Genomic DNA, 20,409 nt, shown 5'->3' on the forward strand with positions numbered 1-20,409 from the left:
CAGTGTTATTGGGGCGTTTTGAATTGATTATGTATGCGCGGTCCATTATAGAGGCCACTGCATGATGGCTCTAGTCATGACGTGATGGAATGGAGACGTTAATGGAAATGGGACAGGAGAGAGTTTGGATTATCAAAGTTAAACCACAGTTACTAGCATGTTACTATTTGGGATTAAACGTGGTGTATGGGCCGCCGTGGTAGTGCAGAGGTTAGTTATGTGTCTGTCCAGTGTTTGAATCAAACATTAGTGATCCCTTAACGTTTCATCATCATGATTTAATTTGTCCGATACTTTGTTTTCTGTCCAAATACCTGCAAAACTAGACTCTCCTATCGACCTGTACTCTGTGTCAGCATGCTTACACACAAAAAGCTAAGGTGTTGAACATGGTTAACATTGTACCCGCTTATTAGCATCATCATTGTGTTGATGTATATGAGGCTCTAGAGTCATATACTTGTCTATGGTTAATGTTCAGTTGCACTTGGAATGACTGGGATCTTCATTATGTATTGAAAAAGTCTTCATTTGTATCTGAAGCATGAGAAAACAGAAAACAAACCTCTGTCTTATTCTTATTATTATCTACTACTCATTGGAATGAAAAATATGCTTGCAGATATTCAATTACAATTAACGGGCGAGTCCAGCTTGGTTTGATTTGTAGTTTTGCAAACATTTCTGTCAAATGACCTCCGTTGCTGAGGGAGTGCAGTCAACAAGGCTCGACTGAGAACCATTTCTGTCTCTGCGTCTGTCATTACCATGTTTGTTATCGTCGTTTTATCCCCCCCCCCCCCCCCCCACCCTGCAGTTGTAAATATGCATTCATGAACTTGCTCATTGCCCCCATCACTCTTTCCTTTAATTAGAAAATAATCAGAGTTGGATGAGAGGTTCATTAAATCTCATCCTTGAGAGCGAACACAGGAGTGGGATATTTATCACGCTTATGAAAAGAACTCAGATACCTCCTCTCGCTTTGTTTTCTCGGGTGAGAGCGAACATCGGTTTGGAGGACGGAATCAACACACTTCAACAACAGAGCTATGGATAAGCTGTGACGCCGAAGAAGGAAAGGGTTTTAATGAAAAGGAGCAATACAGTGCGAGATTGGGAGGGAAGCACAGAAAGTGAGGGAGTGGGTTAAGGAGGGGCAGAAGGATAGAGAGAAATCGTTAGGGACGTGCTAATTAACAGAAACCACACTGTTTAGCAGCACTTTGTCTCTATGCAATATTGATCCTTCATGACCATTACGGAGCGGATGTTTTTTCGCTGCTTTCAGCTTGCTCTTTCTCTTTCATTCTACAAAAGTGAATACATCACCTCTGTATCACCGTCATACAGAAACCTATACAATCCACTGGTTTTCTACCATCTTGAAACATGCAAGCCATGCAGCAAACAGCAAAAACAAACATAGCTGTGCTTACAAACAATGTGGTCGCAGACATGCCTGCATCTGTAATTGCATCATCATGATATAATTCATCAAGGAATGTAAGAGAGACAGGCAGACTGACAGACAGACAGGCAGATTAAAGCCAGGGAGGAAAAGTGACGGCGCGGCTCAGAAATGGAGAGAGAGTGAAAGTGTGATGGATGGGTGCAGAGTCATCACATGGTGTAACATGGACAGTGATGGACAGATGGAGAGGGAAGCACAGCAGATTGATGGTGTAAGGGTGGAGGGAAAGTAATAACGGAGGGGGGAGAGCGTGGAAGTGAACGTGTCAGTCGCCTGCTTTCGATGCGTGCGCGATTGAAGAATGTGTGTAATATCCCTTTATTGTTATAGTGCATGTTGCAGGGCTTGCTGTTGGACATTGTGATTCTTCAAAAGGCTTTAACTGGATTACAGCGTTATCAGACTCCGCCATCAGAGAGCGATACAGCAGCCGCGTTGTGTTGGGGCTGCCGACAAAATCTGTCTGTCACCGTGTTGCCTCTCACTGCAGCTTCCCTGCTGATATAAGAAGTCTAGACTGGAGGACGTTCCAAAACGTGATCTAAATGATTAGTGTTCATGCAAAACATAGAAGCTTCAATTACATTTTGGGTCACATTTGTTCACATTTGTATCCGACCTTGACTTGTTTTTAGACTTTGTTAAGCTCCTGATAACACTTCTTTTGTGACTGCATACAGTACGAGGCATCTCTGACAACGGATGAGTCCACTGTGAGAGAGGCTTAGGGAAAGGTTATCCCCCCCCCCCCACTCTTTGCTCAAGTGGTACAAGCTGACTTTGATCAATGTGGATCAATGTGGATGAGTGTGCAGCCGGATGGCGCTACGTGGTGACGGCCCTCTGCTCTGTCGCGGTGTGTGTGTGTGTGTGTGTGGCATCATATCATCATATCCTATAAATGACTCTGTCTCGGTCTATTCCGTCTCTTCGCCTCTTACTGAGCGTCTTTATGTGAACAGGACATGGTGTCCGCTAAATGGACCACTGCAGGGGTGAATCTCAGGTCCAGAGAATTTTTTAAACATTTATTTCACTGTGCTTAATAATTCATAGTATTCTTGGATGGAAAAATGTATAACTTCAGTGTGAAAATAATCTTAAATTGTAAAAAGTTTAAATATTTTTCACCTGTTCTTTTTCTATTGCCCTTGTTTTGTGGTTGAATTTTTTTTTTAGGAGTGAGGATTTTCCTGCTCTGCAGTTGTTGGAGGGAACAATGATGACATGCTGTAGCTACGTATCTCTGTTACTTCCCTTTGCTTTAAGCTTTGACGGTTTGTCTGCTATAGAAAACGATTCTGGCCGCTTACCTTCTGTGCATCGCTGTGTGTGTGTGTGTGTGTGTGTGTGTGTGCACTTGCGGGAGGTATCATCACTTTATGGAGTAATGAATGCTAATCCTCTCTTATCTGCTTTAACCTCAAGGCAATGACAGTAGCTGCTGATGCCAGTGCAGCGACATCCTTCAATGGAGTAGAATAGGATTGTGTGTGTGTGTGTGTGTGTGTGTGTGTGTGTGTGTGTGTGTGTGTGTGTGTGAGAGAGAGGAGGTGCGATTGCAAACAAGATGTCTTTATTCTGCGTCTGACAACCTTCTCCCGATGTGCGAGTCGAGAGCTTCAGGGTGTGGTCTTGTGATCATCTGCCACGTCCCCCATGACTCATCAGAAATAGAATAGAATAGAACATTCCAGCCCTCTGACTCTACTGCATCCGATCCTGACTCGGGAAGAAAAATCTTGTCATTTGATACTTGATCCCTCCTGAGGTCACTGTACAAAGCAGGCACATTAAACATGTCTGTGCACTCATGCGGCTGGGTCTTGTTGTTTGTGTCCACTCATGCAGCCTGCGCGCTCCGCGGGCAGCGCCGTCCCCGCTGCCAACGCCGTCTTTTGTTGCCACAGTGGAGCCACTTAGTGTAGCTGCTTAAGATCAAACCGAACGCAGCTGCCAGTCTTTGTAAGCAAGCAGTCGTTTGTTCATTCACAACTTCATCGTTCCTCCTTTCTTTTTCTGTCATTGTTAAAATGTCCTAATCTCTTTATAAACACTTAATGACAATGGCTTTGAAGCAATCTAAGGAAGAATTGGGGTGAGCTGAAGGAAAAAAAAAAAGAACGGTTTTATTCCTCTGCAGAATGGGTGTTACAAAGATGGCCACAGCATAATTAGTCCTGAAAGCTGTTGAATCTTGGATGGTCATTCACCAGTCTTCCATTAAGATGATTTTAATGGGTCTGCTCTCTGCCTGCCTCCTTGGCACAGTGAATGGGAGATAAAACTCAATCAAACTTGTAAAACGGGCTTGTAGACAGAGAATGCTAAGGCTGGTGGTTAGTGAAGGAAGGATGAAGGCAGAAAGAAAAAAGATGAACGGATAGAGGGTGGAGGAAAAGGGTTAATTGAAAGAGGAGTAAAGAAGGGCCATCTCAGAGGCTGTGGCTCTCTCTACATCACTGTGTGTGTGTGTGTGTGTGTGTGTGTGTGTGTGTGTGTGTGTGTGTGTGTGTGTGTGTGTGTGTGTGTGTGTGTGTGTGTGTGTGTGTGTGTGTTTGAGGGGAGATAGCGATGTAGCTCTAACAAGAACAAAGCTAATTAGAGACTTGCCTTGCACGATTCTACAGTGCCGAGCCAGAACAAGACTTACCACCTATGGTGCGACCTTACAGAGAGAGAGACGTACTGTACAAATGTTTTCATTTCCCCATATTTTAATCTTCCTTTTCAAGCAGATATTACACGTAAGCGTCCAGGCTATATGGCAGCAGCCGGGTCAGTGAAAGGAGCATAGTGAGCGAAGATGAAAAGAAACCTCAGCTGCTGAATCGGCGAATTTGACATTTTATCCCTTCATCACTAACTTTATTTCTTTTAAATTATAATTGTGACACCCTTGGGTGGTGCCTGCCCCATGTGTCTAACTATTTCTGGTGAACGTATATATATATGGGGTCCGCTTACTTCTATCCTGTCCTTCCTGGACAGTAGTTTCGGGCAGATTGGATAGTTGAGGTTTTATTTCTTTTTTCTTATTTATTTCACTTTTAGTGAGACTTGTTTTGGTCGTGTTTTTTATGTGATTTAAGCAGCACCCTCAGGTCCTTTCTCCTTTGTAGTTCGCCTCCTTTGTTTATTTGTAAATCTAAGTGAACAATCCAGTAAATAACTTTGATGCAATAAATAACTTTTACCAAACCCATGTGGTTCTATGTCTCTTAGCTTTCCTCTAGAGAACCCGGTCGTAACATTCCTGCTGACTTTTCTTACCAACTTTCAAAGCAGTCAGCCAACAGTCCTCATGGGTTCAGGGCTGCCCCACAGTGAAATATGCGTGTGCTGGAGACTAAATTTTGAGTCTTTTATGCAACCCTTTGGAAATCTGGAATTCTGCAGAATTTGCTTAAGGGAATAACCCATAATTCATATTGTTGTGACATTAAAGCAGCAATGACAGTGTAAGCGTAAAACACAACAAAACAGAATAATAAACAGAGCATGGAGGGAGTTGCCGAAAAAAAACTTCCTTGCAGGTATAAACACACGTCACCATTTTTGGCCTACTTGTTTGACTCCCGATAGCAAGGTGACATTCAAATATCTTGTGTTTTGCTTACAATCATGGAGCGAAGCAACACTCACTTTGGCCACAGAAAGATCAGGTAGAAAAACCAAACCTGTATGCGTCCATCAGTTATCTGTACCAGCGTATTATTGATGGGTGGCAGGGAAACGGTGGCGAAATCAAGGTGAGAAAAAACTTTGACAGGGTGCCAGTCTATCACAGTGTTAACATATAATGACTAAAACGCTTTAACACCCACACGAAATATAGGAAATAGAGACTTTGACGCCAAAGAAGTCAATTAATCGATTGACTGAATTGCCAATTGGGTTCCTCCTTGAGCTGCTATGGGAATTTCTTCACTATTTCCTGGCAATGAAATGACTCGCCAATTATTGGAAAACTAACGGAAAATGAATCAATCAAAAAATGAATCCATCAGCTGGAGGCAGCTATTATAACCAGTGGGAAACTGTTATGTCAGCCACAAGCTTCATGTTGCTATCAAGCAAGCAATGACATAATAGGGAAGATACTGATTTATTTTCCTTAGAAGTTTGACAAACTAAAATTGCCCGTAACAAATAAATAAATATTTTCCATCAATCGGTTAAATATCAGTTGAACAGGGAGCACTTGAACCAGAGATTTCAGCCTTGTAACAGTGGTGAACAAACCAAACCAGCTGACAGTGGCAGAGTGCTGTCATGAATGATGTTGCCCCGTCATTAGCTTCCTGTGCTAACGATTTTCCATCCGCAGCCACCCAAAACATGCTAACACACAGCCTGGCTAAGTAGTGCTTTTTCACACTGTGTTTTGGCTAATTGAGGCTAAAAAGCTTTTCCACAGTCATTTGTGACGTAAAGGAGCTCCACTTTCTGAGCCGTACTTTTCTGTGATGCATCATCGGCAGTTTGTTATTTTCCAGTTATAGTTTCTACTAGCTGCTTTGTGTCTCCTCTGTCTATGATTGTCTGTGATTCTTCTGTCTAAGTATTCATCTCCGTCGGTCTCAAATCCCTCTGCCCAGTTAAATGAGGTTTGAAGGTCATTAACTGATCCAGGCTTTTGTTGTAACGCATTAGGGGGTGTTCCAGATTTGATAAATGGTTGGAAAGAGATAATGAGACTTATGTAGACATCCAGTATTAGCAGTGGCACACGGCGAAAGGAAGACAAAGAACATTGGATGTTGTTCTCGGGCTCGTCATTGGGTTTACTTCCAAGCGTTTGGCGTAATGGGCCAGCCGTTTGCAGCTGGTGCCTATTGCTTAATAAATGTGCTGTGTAAATGTGTGAGTGAGTAAGTGTGTCATTGGTCAGTCTGGCAGCACCCTCAGTCCTCAGACAGGCCGTTCTTTGTGCTGCATCTGATGTCATAATTTGTCTGATGTATGCTTGCCAAGAGGAACCTTCGGTCAAGAAAGCACATTCCTGTGTGTGTGTGTGTGTGTGTGTGTGTGTGTGTGTGTGTGTGTGTGTGTGTGCGCGAGCGCTTGTGTATTCTCATCACGGGCGTCGTCCAGACAGCGTTTTCTTGATTGATGTCGTCTTTGGGAGGAGGAAGGAGAGGCAGTGCCATTGGGAGAGAATTAATAATGCACGGGGGTTTGGGACAGTAGCCGTTCAGACTTGGGCTCTAACAGTTGTCACACCGGTCATGGTATTCGGTAGTCGGAGGGGAGCTCAGACACGGCGTGTGCAGAGAGAGAGACAGAGACAGAAATGTGGAAAAGATCAGAGGCTCTTGGATTATGTGTGGAATGAGTCATTCTGGTCGGGTAGATTAAAAGATGATTTGGAATCGATGGATGATTACTGAAGTGAACATGGAGAAGGGTCCTGTGGAAAGCAATGAGCCATTCAGCCCTCGGAGGATGCAGATATCCGCCAGTAGAGACACTGCTGACATCAGTCAGACAGACTGCTTTGATAAATATTAATCTCTTTTTTGTTTTTGTACCCCTCTCTCTCTCAGTGTCTACCTTTCTCTTCTTCTCTTCTTGTTTTCGTCTCTGTTGCTAGTCCGTGAGTGGAATTCTGCCACAGGATTTATTCACTGGGATTCCACAGATACATGCTTCAGAGAGCTGCCAGACGACCACAGGCAACACATGGTTTTAGGGTTTTGATAGTATAGTCCCACAGACACACTCACACACACACACACACACACGAAATAGTAAGTCAGTGACTTCATAAACATGTGACCCAAAGTGTCTCGACTCTTAGTTAATTAATGTCACCGTCCTGCATTTCACCAAACAGCTGAAAATAAGCCGTCTGAGAAAGGATGAACAAAGAACACGATGGAAAGGAAGGGAAGAATAAAAAAAGTAAATGATGAAGAAAATGAGTGACTGCAGCAACAGAAGTACTTGTACTTGTGTTCACTGCAAGGCAAGGCAACTTTATTTGTATAGCACATTTCATACACAAGGCAGTCTCAAAGTGCATCACATTATAAAAATGTCATACAATAAAGTGAAAAAAAATAGAAGGAATTAAAAGAAAATAAAAGCAAAATTAAAATGCATAGAAAAACCCTCATTAAAACCAGCCGATAATAAAATAAAGTTTAAAATTTAATAATAATAAAATAAAAAAAAAATAAAAACAACAAAGTAATGCTGCAGCCTTGTACAAAACCAGAAATAAAAACGTAAATGGAAGTGTTTAGAAATGATTTGAAGCTTTCTGAGTTCAGGCATTACAAAGGAAGCAAGCACGAAACAGCATGTGGATAAATGGATGAAATAATGATAATGGTGAGCTGCATTTTAACATTTAGTAAGAAACGTTTTAGGATGATTTGCCTTTACTATATTTTAATTATAAATATCATTGTCTTTTTGTCTAGGGTATCTGCTCATCTAATTATTTTTTTATGTGCTACAGCACAACCCAGATAATATAATTATCTATTGGCCAAAACCATGGTCTGTTTCTTGTAAGGCAATACAGATTCCCTTAATCCCTCTCATCCTTTTTACCATATACTGTTCTGCTAGCACTCGACCACTATGTACAACTTTAGATGTAGAACTTAAAAACATTACATGAAATGTATTACATGTAATAAATATATGTATAGTTTAGATTATTTCCATCATTGTGTTCATTTCCAAATGCAGTGTCCATTAGTGAACGCACGGCGTATAAATCATGGCAGAGTATAGATCTCCATAGCTGCCATATAGCTGCAATGATATAGTTTGACCACTTGGTGGCAGCAGAAACAAACTGTAAACAAAACATTGACATATTTTTTTTTTGCGAAAGAACACGTGAACAAACATCATGTTGGGCATGTTCAGTTTCATGGGTTTTCAACTCAAAATAAAGTTGATCAGTGTTGAATCAAAACTGCAAAGCTGCAGTCCATAAAAAAAAAACCCAAATAACACAGAAACACTAAGATAGGCTGATAATTCTCTGTGTCTAGTTGACCTACTCTTTTCACATTATACATATCATTTCTTCCTTTACTGATATGGTAATATTGATAAGAGCAGCTTTAAATGTGTCAAGAGGGTCAAAAGGAACTGCCTTACTGTTATTTTGTGGACGCCCTCGTTGATTTAACCTCATCGTGGAGGATTATGTGATGCTGATTGTTGTTGCCGAGGTCAGAACTAGCCACGCGTGTGATACCTGAAACTGCAGTGAAAATGCCGCAGTGGTAATTGAGTAACTCAAGGTTAGGACATGTATGTGTGTGTCGGTGTGTATGCGTACTGCCATGTATATGTAGGCATCTGGGAATTAATCTTGCTCTATTGTTCCTATATTACTTATTAATAAGCATCACTAACATTCTGCCCCTAAACTGAGTGTCCCTAAAAGTAATAATAGTGAATATGCATGGGTGTGTGTGTGTGTTTGTGTGTGTCCAGGAGCTGATATACTGCTGAGAGGTATCTGGTGTAACGAGGCCAAGGTGATTTATAAGAGCCGAATGCTCCATTCCCTAGTGTGCACATGCAAACACGTACACTTAAGGGTGTGACTGTGACAGCTGGTTCACTTACTTTTAATGGCTTGCCAATTAAAAAAAGTGAAGCTATGCTTTGCCACGGCCAAAGCCTGGCAAAAACAAATTGGTTCAAGTTTCAGAGTCTATATTTGATGAGATGGGACTACCGTATGTGGAGGCTGTTTACCAAAAAAACCTTGCCCGACATGTTAAAAGATGTTTTAGCTCTGAATGATGAAAGAATATCATTACTTTGGTTCAAAGGCAACCTGGGAGAAGAGACCGGTCCAGACAATCACGTGACCGGAAGGCAAACAGCCAGATAAGAGGTCGGGAGGGAGATGGAGCAAATCGAGTGAATGCATGGGAGACAGATGCATGCAGTCTGTTAGCATATTAACGTCCAAGCGGAGGACAGGCAGACAGGTGAAGACGCAACAGAGTCAATATGAGTGGAGTCTGATAGTCATATGCTGTAAGCCAGACGGAGCACTGCTTTGGATCAGACAGGCTCAGCATTAACCTCTGCTGACACTGTTTAGACAGCGGGGGAAGCAGCAGAGGAAAGGGGCAGGAGAGACGCCAGGACATTAGGCAGTGATGGGTGGGGACCTCACGCAGGACTGAATTGTTCAAACAACAGTGTAGCAATAGATAACGGGTTGGGCGATGCCAAGGTGCTGACCTTTCTCAATGCAGCTGATAAAATGCAGAGAGGTAAATCCTCATTACTACAAGCATAATAATTACGATTTCACCTTCATCCTGGCATAATAATTATGATTTCACCTTCATCCTGACAAGATAATGTGTTCTCATCGGCGTCTATCTCCAAGGGACAACATAATCAACGGTACTTCTTTCAAAACATATTAATGATGGCAGTTATTCACATTAGATTGCATGTATTATCAGTGATTTCCACTCCACTGTGTTAAACTACACTGACAACTGATTGAGCAGATAATCACATGAAAGCCACCATTGAATCTTTTGTTCAATGCAAATCATGGTTTTCGTAAGAGAAGTTTGAAGGATGTGAAGTGAAACTTCCTTTCATTTTACAAATTGTTCTGTACTACATTTTATCGTAGAACCGCAGCTGTGATATTATTCCCAACAGAGCTCTGCTTTGTTTTTAAATGTCAGGAAGGGATTCAAACGTATTTCAAAGATTTAGCAAAATTTGTCCTCATCTGGAGTCATGTTCTGGATGTTAATTCACTATTCAATCATCGGGCCTCTCTTTGGTTCTGAGCAGGTAGCGTAGTGAGTTTTTAAATATATGTTTTGCTGAAAACAGCTGCCAGAAAAAAAGACATTATTAAGAGCAGTGAGAATGAAGCAAAACAGTAAAGTTGGAGGCCAAGAAAAGTAAAACGATGTTAAAATGCTTCATAGAGTTGCAGATTTTGGGGATAAATCTTGATGTAAACCAATAAAGTGATGCCTTCAAAGAGTGCTTGGAGGGTTTCATGCTCTGCATTTTCACAGCTAATCACGCACACACACACACACACACACACACACACACACACACACACACACACACACACACACAGGGCTGGAGTTGACATGCTAGTGTCTAGTCACCCAGGGGGAATGTGCCTTGAAAATCAAAAGACATTAACCAATTAGCTCTGATCAATAGTCACAGCCACACAGGCATGAGCCAGACTAGGAGCAATGTTAATGTGTGCCTCTAGGCCAATCAGCAGGCCAGGGATACTATTACTCGCTGCTCTCAGCCAATGAAAATGTTGGAAATTTTGCTGCTCTCCAATGCAAAGTATCTTTCCAGCTGTAGCTAGGCAGAACTGGCTGCACGGGGAAATTAAAGGGAGAGATAGAGAGATAGACTATGAGAGGAAGAGGGGAGGTGGGAGGAAAAGAGGGAGAGAGTGCATGTGTTAGGTTGTGAAAGCAGGTGTCATAGTGGGCTGCAATGGGCAGCAGGTAATCTCACCGAGATAAGCAGTAGCATGACAGCCAACCTTTAATTCCCCATGGGAGGTGGTACTGTGGAGTTGCCACAGGGGGTGTCCACTGGAAATAGATTTATATAAAGGAGTAATGGGAGGATACGGATGGAGGGTGCATGTTGATGGGCAAAGACTGAGGCGAGGGAAGAAGAAACAGTGAAAGCGACACAAAGCAGAGCGAGGCACACACTCTGCACACAGGACATAAACATGTTCGCATGTTCCCAGCAGCACTTCTGCACCGCAACTGTTCTGTATTCATGATGAGGAGGACGAATATCGGCATGGGGCTTGGGATGTATAGGGGATTGAGGCAGAAAGGAATGATGGGAGTAAAAAAAAAAAGGAGGAGGAGATATCTAAAATATTACACCTATCCGGGGAGGTGTTCAGTGGAGCAGGCATTATGAGAGTGTAAATTACATTCCCTCCTTCTCCCCTTGGGCTGCTGGATGAATATAATCGGCCACAACTCTGAGCAGCCAGACACACACACTGCGCCGCCCATAGACACTAGCAGAATATCAGATAAAGTGCCATGATGTGTTTATATTTATTGTCACAGAAGTATCCAATCATGTATCGATCTCACACCACTTCTCTCCGGCCCGTTCTCTTCTGAAATGACGCCGTGACACGTAAGTCATTTGTCTCAATTGGGAGGAGATCAATAGTGATTCACTGGGCGATGTAAAACATCCAGCGTCAAGTGGGACAGCGTCTAAGGTGGGAGGATGGAGGAGAGCTGATTGAAATTCCCAGAACGGTTCCTCTTTGGACTTATAGCAACAGCGCAGCAGAAGTTCAGGGAGAAAGCGCTTTGTCTTTCCTGTTATAAAAAGAGATGTACTCGACTTTTTTCAACTTGAGCTGTTCTTTGTAACATCATTACTTCGAGCAGAGAAGAAAAAAAAACACCTTGAAACTGCAGAGCATAGACTGAACACTATAGCTAAAAATGATTTGATCAATTACTTGTGCAAGCTGAATTAATTCATTCAATAATAATTGGCTTTCAAGCTAAAATGTCCTTTGGTTCCAAAATTCTTTATTGTGATGATTTGCATTTCTTTGTCTTATGTGATCGTAAAATGAATATATTTGGGTTCTGGATTGTTTAAGAGACATTTATAGACCAAATGATGAATGTATTATTCAAGAAAAAGAGTGGCAGATTAATGGATGATGAAAAGTATCCATATCATCATTTAGACAGTGCGTTATTCTCTATGTATTTTTCTCTCATGCTCTCTGTATTACAATCTGTTAGCAGATAGGCAGCTTATCGTCTTTATCTCTGCTCCTGAAGCTAATTTGTCTCTCGAAGGGGCCGAGAGAAAAAAAGGGGAAGGAAGCGAGCTCGCAGCTTAGGTCACAGAGGGGGACAAGAAAGCAGAACTGATCAGTCTTCTTTACAGCAAAGCCAGTGGCAGGCCCAGATGTTAGGGATGTTAGGTCAGCGCCTGCTAAATTGGAGGGCACCGACTTGAGTCAAGGTTCATAACTTCATTACATTAAGCAATAGTTGAAGGAAACTCGATTCTAATTCTCCATTTCCATGTCTCTATTCTCCTTCCTCTTTCCTCTTTCACCCTTCTTGGCTCCTCCTTCTTCCTCCTCCTCCTCTCTTACCCCATCAGGGCCGCTGCTCCAGGGAGAACTGTAAGTACCTACATCCTCCCCCCCACCTAAAGACCCAGCTGGAGATCAATGGACGGAACAACCTCATCCAGCAGAAAAACATGGCCATGCTGGCCCAGCAGATGCAGCTCGCCAACGCCATGATGCCCGGCACACAGCTACAGCCAGTGGTGAGAGCACACAGAAACCAATTTCACTAGTGTCCTACACACAGGGGGTATACAACTCTCCAGAAACGCTTCATATTCCTTATTGAGAGAGCGGGAGCTCTAAATACATGGCCTGACACGCCTCTTTGAGATGTTTTATGATGTTTTTATAGGACATAATGGCTGAAAATTAGATAATGCAGTGAGTCCTGTCAGAATGTTTTTAGTTCAATTCCTTTATATTATAAAATAGACTGGAGGATGAAATAACATTTGCGTACAAAATAACAAACAAATGTGAGTTTAGTTTGTGAGTCAAAAGAGATTGTCTGAACAACGTGGCCCAGCGCATCAGACACTGAATTCTTCACTCATAACTGAATGAGAAACAGCTTAAAAGTGTAAACAAATTCAAGGAATATGTACAGTAAATATAAGTATGTATAAAAGCATAGGATGATGACATTTCTAACAGACAATAAAGATAATTTTTGTCTGTTTTACATTTAAATATGTAAAGAAAATCATCACAGTGATACAAACACATGACCCACTTTTTTGCACTACTGGCCGGAGCTCCAGTCAGCCAGTTCAAATGAATCCTGCTGGGTCCATGAGACCTTACAAAGTCAATGAGACCTGCCAGTCAGGCTTCTCCTCTGTCCCTTTTAAGTGAGAGCAGCAGAGTGAATTTGTCACAGACCATTCAAAAAAGCTCGGGATGCTGCATGCTTGGACACACACGTGCACATGGACACTTAGCCGACGGCTTATCGCCCTTATCTGGGGAAGAGGGGCCGAGTCGAGAGGCCCGTTGAGAGGAACAGAGCAAAGCATGAAAGGATTTAGAAAAGCAATAGATCTCTCCGGGCCCGCAAGGCCTTCCTTTTTCTGTTAATGGCATGGGGAGAGAGAAAGTAAGGAGAGGCAGGAGGACAGACAGGTGACGGAGAAGGACACAGCAGAAGAAGAAAGGGAGGACCGAGTGAGGCAGGAGGAGATAAATGAACAGGGCAAAGACAGGTAGGTAAAGTGAAGGAGATAGGGGGACAGAGGTGAGGAGAAATGGCTTTAGACCTGCACTACAGAGAAGAGTCAAGAAAACAGAGTCCTGTTGTGTGCAAAGGGAACAAAGGGTAAGACGGGTACTAGCCTTTCCAGGAAACAGACTTTCTTCCTCCATCCGTCCCTCGTGTCCTTAGCTTAGTTGCCTTCCTCCATCCCCAGTATCTCTACCCAATTATATCTCCTGCTCTCCCACTTTTTTTTTCTTTTTTTTTTTTTGTCAATAGCTGTCCACCCTCCCTCCATGTGCGTAGGAGAGTGCTTTCATTTCACGCATGGAACTGTGCAGAGTGGTGAAGTAATTAGGGTCCATTACAGCAGTCTGTGACTGATGCTGCTCATGATGCTTTTTATTACAGAGTCAGCGGACAGCCCACATTACAATTATATCTACCCAGAGTAGTGTTTCACTCACTCGTTCACTCACATTCACTTTTTCTGCACTCCGTGTAGAAATAAGTGAAATAAAACCACAAGGGAAGGGCCTTCCAGTGGTGTCTTACATCTGTAATTAGATGTAGTTCCATGTTTGGGTGGGGGGGTAAGCAGCGAGTGTCCAACAAATCTCAGTCAGATTACCTAAAATATGGTTCAATTCAATGGACTTGTAGACATTCAGAATCATTAACATCATTTAAATTAAATTCATTTTTCAAATATTAAATAAAACTCCCTTTTATGGATAAATACTGAAGTTAATAAGCATTAAAACACTCTTATATTCAAGCAACAATTCAAACCAGCCTGTAATTTATGTTTGCTAATGATGGCAAACTAGACAATGTTACCACCCTTGTCTCATTTACATATATATTTAAATGTTAATCCACCTTGCAATTATGTTTTTAAAGTGCTGTATACAGATAAAAGTGTTTATTACACTTTATTATTAAGTTTACAATAAGGAAATCCTTTTGGTACACTGTGCACATTACAAAACTTCCCCTGAATAGCTCTAGCTTGGTGATAAATTATAAATAATAGGAAAACATGATTGAGCTTTCTTTTACTCTGTGATTAAACATTTTATCAAGCTAAATGTTTTCAATATTTATTAATTTTCTTAAAAATGACAAACAAAAATGTACTATTTCTTTTTAAACCCAGCTAGCTGATCACATTGTTCTCCATGTTTCTATTTAAGAATAAGATTGTATTTAATCTTAACATCTGTGATCTAAATTGACTGATAAATGTGTATTTGTGATGGTAATTGAAGGGCATGTGTGAAGGGACATCTTTGTAACTCAAAGATAGTCTGAGAGAGAGCGGTACAAACACCACATCACTGTGGGATGTTTTCCTACTATGTGAATATGCTCAATTTAACATAACTGTTGTCTGTGATTCATAGCAAGAATCTGCAATGTCCTTATTATCATTGGCAACAATTCGATGCTAAGTGAAGAGACATTCAGATCACAAACTTCTTGCAGGATGACATCAGTGCATTGCCTCATGACTGTGAGTCTTTTCCCTGACATCACACCAACCTTGAGCTGCGCATAATCCCACATTGATATCTGAGACACATCTTACACTTTCTCCGGCGTACCTTGTGATCGTAAGTCATTCTTCAGACATTCCAGAGCCGAGCAACGAAAAGAATTTGAAAGTCCACGCAACTATTCCTGATTTTCGGAGTCATCCCAGAGCAGTTCTGGGAGGAATGTATCTGTCCACAGCCTTGGCTGCTGCTGCTCTATTACTCACTGTGTCGTGTTGGCGGGGGCTCAGGAGACGATCCTCAGACTGGGGCTGAGGTCAGGAACGTGCAGGGAAAACTTGCACTGTGAGATGTCAGCTAGCATTTTCCTTAGCCACCCTCTAACGGAATATGTCTTTCAAACTCCAGGAAACCACATACGGGCCGTATATACATGTCCTCCCCCTCTCCCACGCACGCACAGCTTGACAACCGTCCGCCTTATTACTCATATGTGTGTGATCTCCGGTGTGTGAAGCGTGTGATTCCATCTGATCCATGTAGGGAGCAGGGGGACTCCTTTATGTGTTATCTCAAATGAAAGACAAGCAGCCAATAAAGAAGGCATAGTATGGGCCCATTAATATTCTTTCTTTGACGTCTTCTTTGCCTCTAGTTCACAGTTCCTGTCCTCCGCTTGGCTGTTGATGATTCCGTACGTCTCTTATTTCACATATCTTATGTTGTATATCGTCAGCTAGTGATTAGACGTGAGGAAGGATGGCAATTATTATTGGCAGATGTAATCAAATATTCAACATTTTGTACATAGACTTTGTGATGAATCAAAGTGAGACAATTTTGCGAAATCTTTTTGTTAAATTTTTGACCAACTCTCATTTTGCCCACAGCCCATGTTTTCAGTCACACCCAGCCTTGCAACCAACGTCAATGCTGCCGCGGCAGCGGCCGCTGCGTTTAACCCCTACCTTGGCCCTGTGTCGCCCGGCCTGATGCCCGCTGACATCATGCCCAGTGGCCCTCTACTGGTCACCAGCAACCCCAATGTCCCCGTACCAGCTGCTGCCGCCGCTGCTGCACAGAAACTCATGAGGACAGACAGACTGGAGGTGAGCGACGCACTCATTCACACACACACAGACGCATGCATGAAACGGGATGAATGTGACTGCACGGGCGCACACATGGACCACACAGATGGAGAGGATTTGCATAATTATTATTTTTCACTTTCATATCAGTCGCAGATTAAAAGACAGATTAACAAAACTCTAGTAAATACTGCACCCGGTGAGGGTCTTTTTCACAGCTATGCAAACAGATTGGGGCTTTGAAATGTAGGCTGTGCCTATTTGCATATTAAAGGCATGGGTTGGAAAGTCTTGCCTCAACAGTTTCTGTTTGTAAAGTTTAATTATGTATCTGGTACACAGTTTCTGTTACAGTAACGACATCCCATTACCATAATACAGTCATTACCCAGACTTAAGCAAAGAGAGAGATGTTAATGAGAGTATCTCTCTACAAACACTGCCGCTGTCGATTTTGCATCCCATCACCAGGCAGCAGACAGCATCGTTTGGCACAAGCTCAAGTTATTCTGTATCAGTGTGTCATTTTCAGAAAAAAAATCTTTAATTCTTCGATGAAGTCCATCGTTCAAGCGAACGCTGATGAGTACTGCTCCTCTAGCGGTGTTCAGATAATCATTCATCGGACGGTGGGCCAAGCTCATCCATTATGCAGCTTCACCCAGGTACCACTGGCAGCCGAATAATGGGGAAATCGTTGGAGGCCGGCAGGAGGCATCCAGGAACGTTAGGAAGGTTGCATTTGAAATGTAGCTGGGTAATTGATGGGGGTGAGGCTGGGGAAGTCTGTGGGTCCGATGAACGAGCGGATGACATGCGGAGCGAGGGACCGGGTCAATGACAGGAAAAAGAGACGGACGGGTAGATGGGAAATCAATGCGTTAAGAGTCGTGAGAGGAAGTTCTAGAGGTTGAGGAAAATTGGAGGCCGGAAGTTGTTGTTGATAGAAGAGGAACGTGCAGGACTCGATGCATGCTGGGATGGAAAAGAGTCAGTCCAGTCACCGTTTCCCCTTCAAGATGTCGAGAGCCAGTGGTCAACGCTGCCTGCAGTGCTCAGCCTGTGAAGCTTTCTGATTGGGCGAAATCATACTCTAGCCTAATTTGTCAGGAACTAGGTTTGCTAAAAATATCTTGGAGAAAAAAGGCAGGGCATATTTTAGTTTGTAGCGTGTGCGTCGTTCAAAATAAACATTGCTGGGATTCTGTGGAGCCGCATACCGTTGAGTAGATATGTTACAGGCTATTTCCTCGAGCCTGAGAGAAGTTCCTATTTTAGAAAACAATCCTCCAGACTGTTTTCCCAAGAAATACTTTCCGGCAGTCTCGCTGTGTCTATCTTTTATGGCGCTATACTGCAGCCTTTCAGCATGCATACGATCCAAATGTTGCTTACCTGAAACCATGGTGATGCAAATGGCCCAGAGGGACAGTTACCATAGGGACAGAAATATGATTAACAGGCCCTTTATTTGTTTGTGCAACTAAGCACTTAGCTCTCTCTAAAGCATGATTAAACCCTGTTAAGAAAAACAAACTGGTACACACCTGGTGCATCAAATTGCTTCCATTTAGTCTCAATTTTATTTTTCTACGTCAGCCGCACTCTCTCGATCCTAAAGACACTCACTCCATCTCGTTGATCCCCATCTGTCCGTCCTTTCCTCTTTATTTATCCACCACTCTTACATTCTCCTCTCCACTGTTTCCTCCCTCCCTCACCTGCCGCTCCAACGTCTGCCTGACAACAAGGCAGTCTCTCTCTCCCTCTCTCTCTTTTTATATATAAGAGCAGTAGCAGAGCGGTGATTGTGGCAGCAGGGGGGGGGGGGATTAATGTGCATGTGACTGTGCGAGCGCGTGAGAGAAGTGCGTAAGAGACAGACGAGACAGACAGAGGGAGAGAGGATCCGGCCCCGTCGCTCACGCAGATCGGTGATTGCGGATGATGAGCTGTCATGAAGGAGACAGAGCAGGGTTAGTTTGTAGATTACACTGTTGGTGGCCTTTTGTCTGACAGCCGCTCCACCACAAATCACATCCTTCATGCATGCAGACAGTGAGACTGGTAAACAGACGTTTGGTAAATGGCTTGTTCTGTTATAATAACCGATAGGTCGATACAACGCACCATGAAATCGCATTTCATTCGGGCGAGGATGCAATTCAGACTCAGCGGTGGCTGCCAGGGCTCAAACAGAGATCTTAAGTTATTGCACAGTTATTTAAGTGTCAATTTGATTCTGGGGGGGGGATGCTGCTTCATAATTTATACGAGTGTGTTTTTATGCGTGGGCTGGTGATTGCGTCAGCTGCAGTCTCCCTGGAGAGTAACCAGCTTCATGTTTCTCATGAGCCTCGTTGGGCCCCTACGTTCAGGCCGAGGCAATCGGTTTCCAAACTCTCCATGCCGATGCTGCCCCCTGCTGTCCCTATGAGGAACAACACCAACACGGCTCATTTGAATAATGGATAAATGGCGCGTGATTGATGAGTCTGTAAACGCTGGTTACGATCTCTCCTGCTTATCAATCAACAGTAATGGCCGAACCTGTCACTAAGATTGGTTAGCTGTGTCTTGTAAAGTGATTGTCAGGTTCTGAAATGACTGAGCAGATTGATTGCTTCATCAAACGTGAAGTAAAGTGAACAGTAACTTCATAATGTGCGCGTGGGTTTGCCATTTGTGTGTATTTGTGTGTGCGCGCGCGTGTGTGTGTGTTTTTGTCTTATGGGCATGCAAACAAAATAAAAGTGTTGGTTTGTGTGTTTTTGTGCGCCAGGTGTGTAGGGAATACCAGCGGGGTAACTGCACACGCGGGGAGAACGACTGCCGCTTCGCCCACCCTTCGGATAGCACTATGATTGACACCAACGACAACACGGTCACTGTGTGTATGGACTACATTAAGGGCCGCTGCTCGAGGGAGAAGTGCAAGTACTTTCACCCTCCGGCTCACCTGCAGGCCAAGATCAAGGCCGCCCAACACCAAGTAAACCAGGCTGCGGCTGCTGCAGCCATGGTAGGTATCTGTCCGCCAAAAAAAGGGGCCGCGAGATAAAGAAGATTTACTGCATCTTAGCATCCAGAGGAATTATTATCAGCTAAGAAATATATAGGGCTTATATATCCCAGAGGTATTCCTGAAATCAAGCCAGACTTGACTCATGCGATAACCTTAAACAAACCATAAAGCTGTTCTAATGTTGATGTGGACTCGTCAATATGACCCTCACATCACATATTATTTAGTGGATGTAGTCAACATCTTCTACCCTGTGCTCTTACTCGACCTCCCAGCACACATCTCAGCCTCCTCTGTCCCTGCTCTCTTCAGCTCTGGCCCAGTACGCACTAAGAAGTTACAGAGTGGATGTTTGCTTTATTAGCAGCAGGCTGCAGCGATCACGCCAGTATGACCGCCATCCTGCTCCTCCTTGTTTTGCTGCTTTCTTAGTTGTATATTTTTGCAGGCAGGAGCTACATTTTTTGCTGAAGGACAACTGTTAAGGCTAATGTTAATTCATACCTAGCCAAATCCTGTAGATGATATTATGCAACGGGTATTGTAGACGTAAACTTCAAAAGCACACACTACAGGCTTGTGTTTAAAAACACTACGCCGACGTTTTAAATATATCTACAATGTGTTCAAGGAATAGAAGAAAACATAAAATCATACAGTGAATAATAACAAAAAATAAAATTGTATTAATGTATATCCCAGGAAATTCTCCTGTGTAGAAAGTGTAAAAAGGATTGACTGGTCTGAGGTCAGAGGTCAGGCTCGAGTTAACCTTCCATCATAGCGGTTTAGTTCCAGACCAGCAGTCACCACAGACTGTAAGTAAACCCAGTGTGGCCATTATATTATATATATGCAATAAACTAGGATTGCCTTCATTTTGAATTTAACACATATGGTGAATTAGCCGGAGCATTCATGAAACATAATTATTATTTCTTCTGACAATTAACTATGTGCAGGCCATAATTCTTTTCAGTAACCCTAC

The 20,409-nt window shown here is 42.9% G+C and overlaps 1 protein-coding gene across 8 annotated transcripts in view; it reads left to right on the forward strand.

Annotated features, from left to right (window-relative positions):
* The window catches only part of LOC311019476 (muscleblind-like protein 1), a 54,675-nt gene that overhangs the window by 27,244 nt on the left and 7,022 nt on the right, over positions 1-20,409 (forward strand). For all 8 annotated transcript variants that reach the window (XM_084018909.1, XM_084018908.1, XM_084018912.1 and 5 more), the window contains exons 3-5: positions 12,644-12,814; positions 16,196-16,414; positions 19,179-19,418. In XM_084018909.1, coding sequence (XP_083875035.1) covers positions 12,644-12,814; positions 16,196-16,414; positions 19,179-19,418 — 630 coding nt within the window. The remainder of the gene's footprint in view (positions 1-12,643; positions 12,815-16,195; positions 16,415-19,178; positions 19,419-20,409) is intronic.

The sequence above is a fragment of the Eutrigla gurnardus genome (assembly GCF_963514095.1).
Source record: "Eutrigla gurnardus genome assembly, chromosome: 10".
Taxonomy (NCBI): Eukaryota; Metazoa; Chordata; class Actinopteri; order Perciformes; family Triglidae; genus Eutrigla; species Eutrigla gurnardus.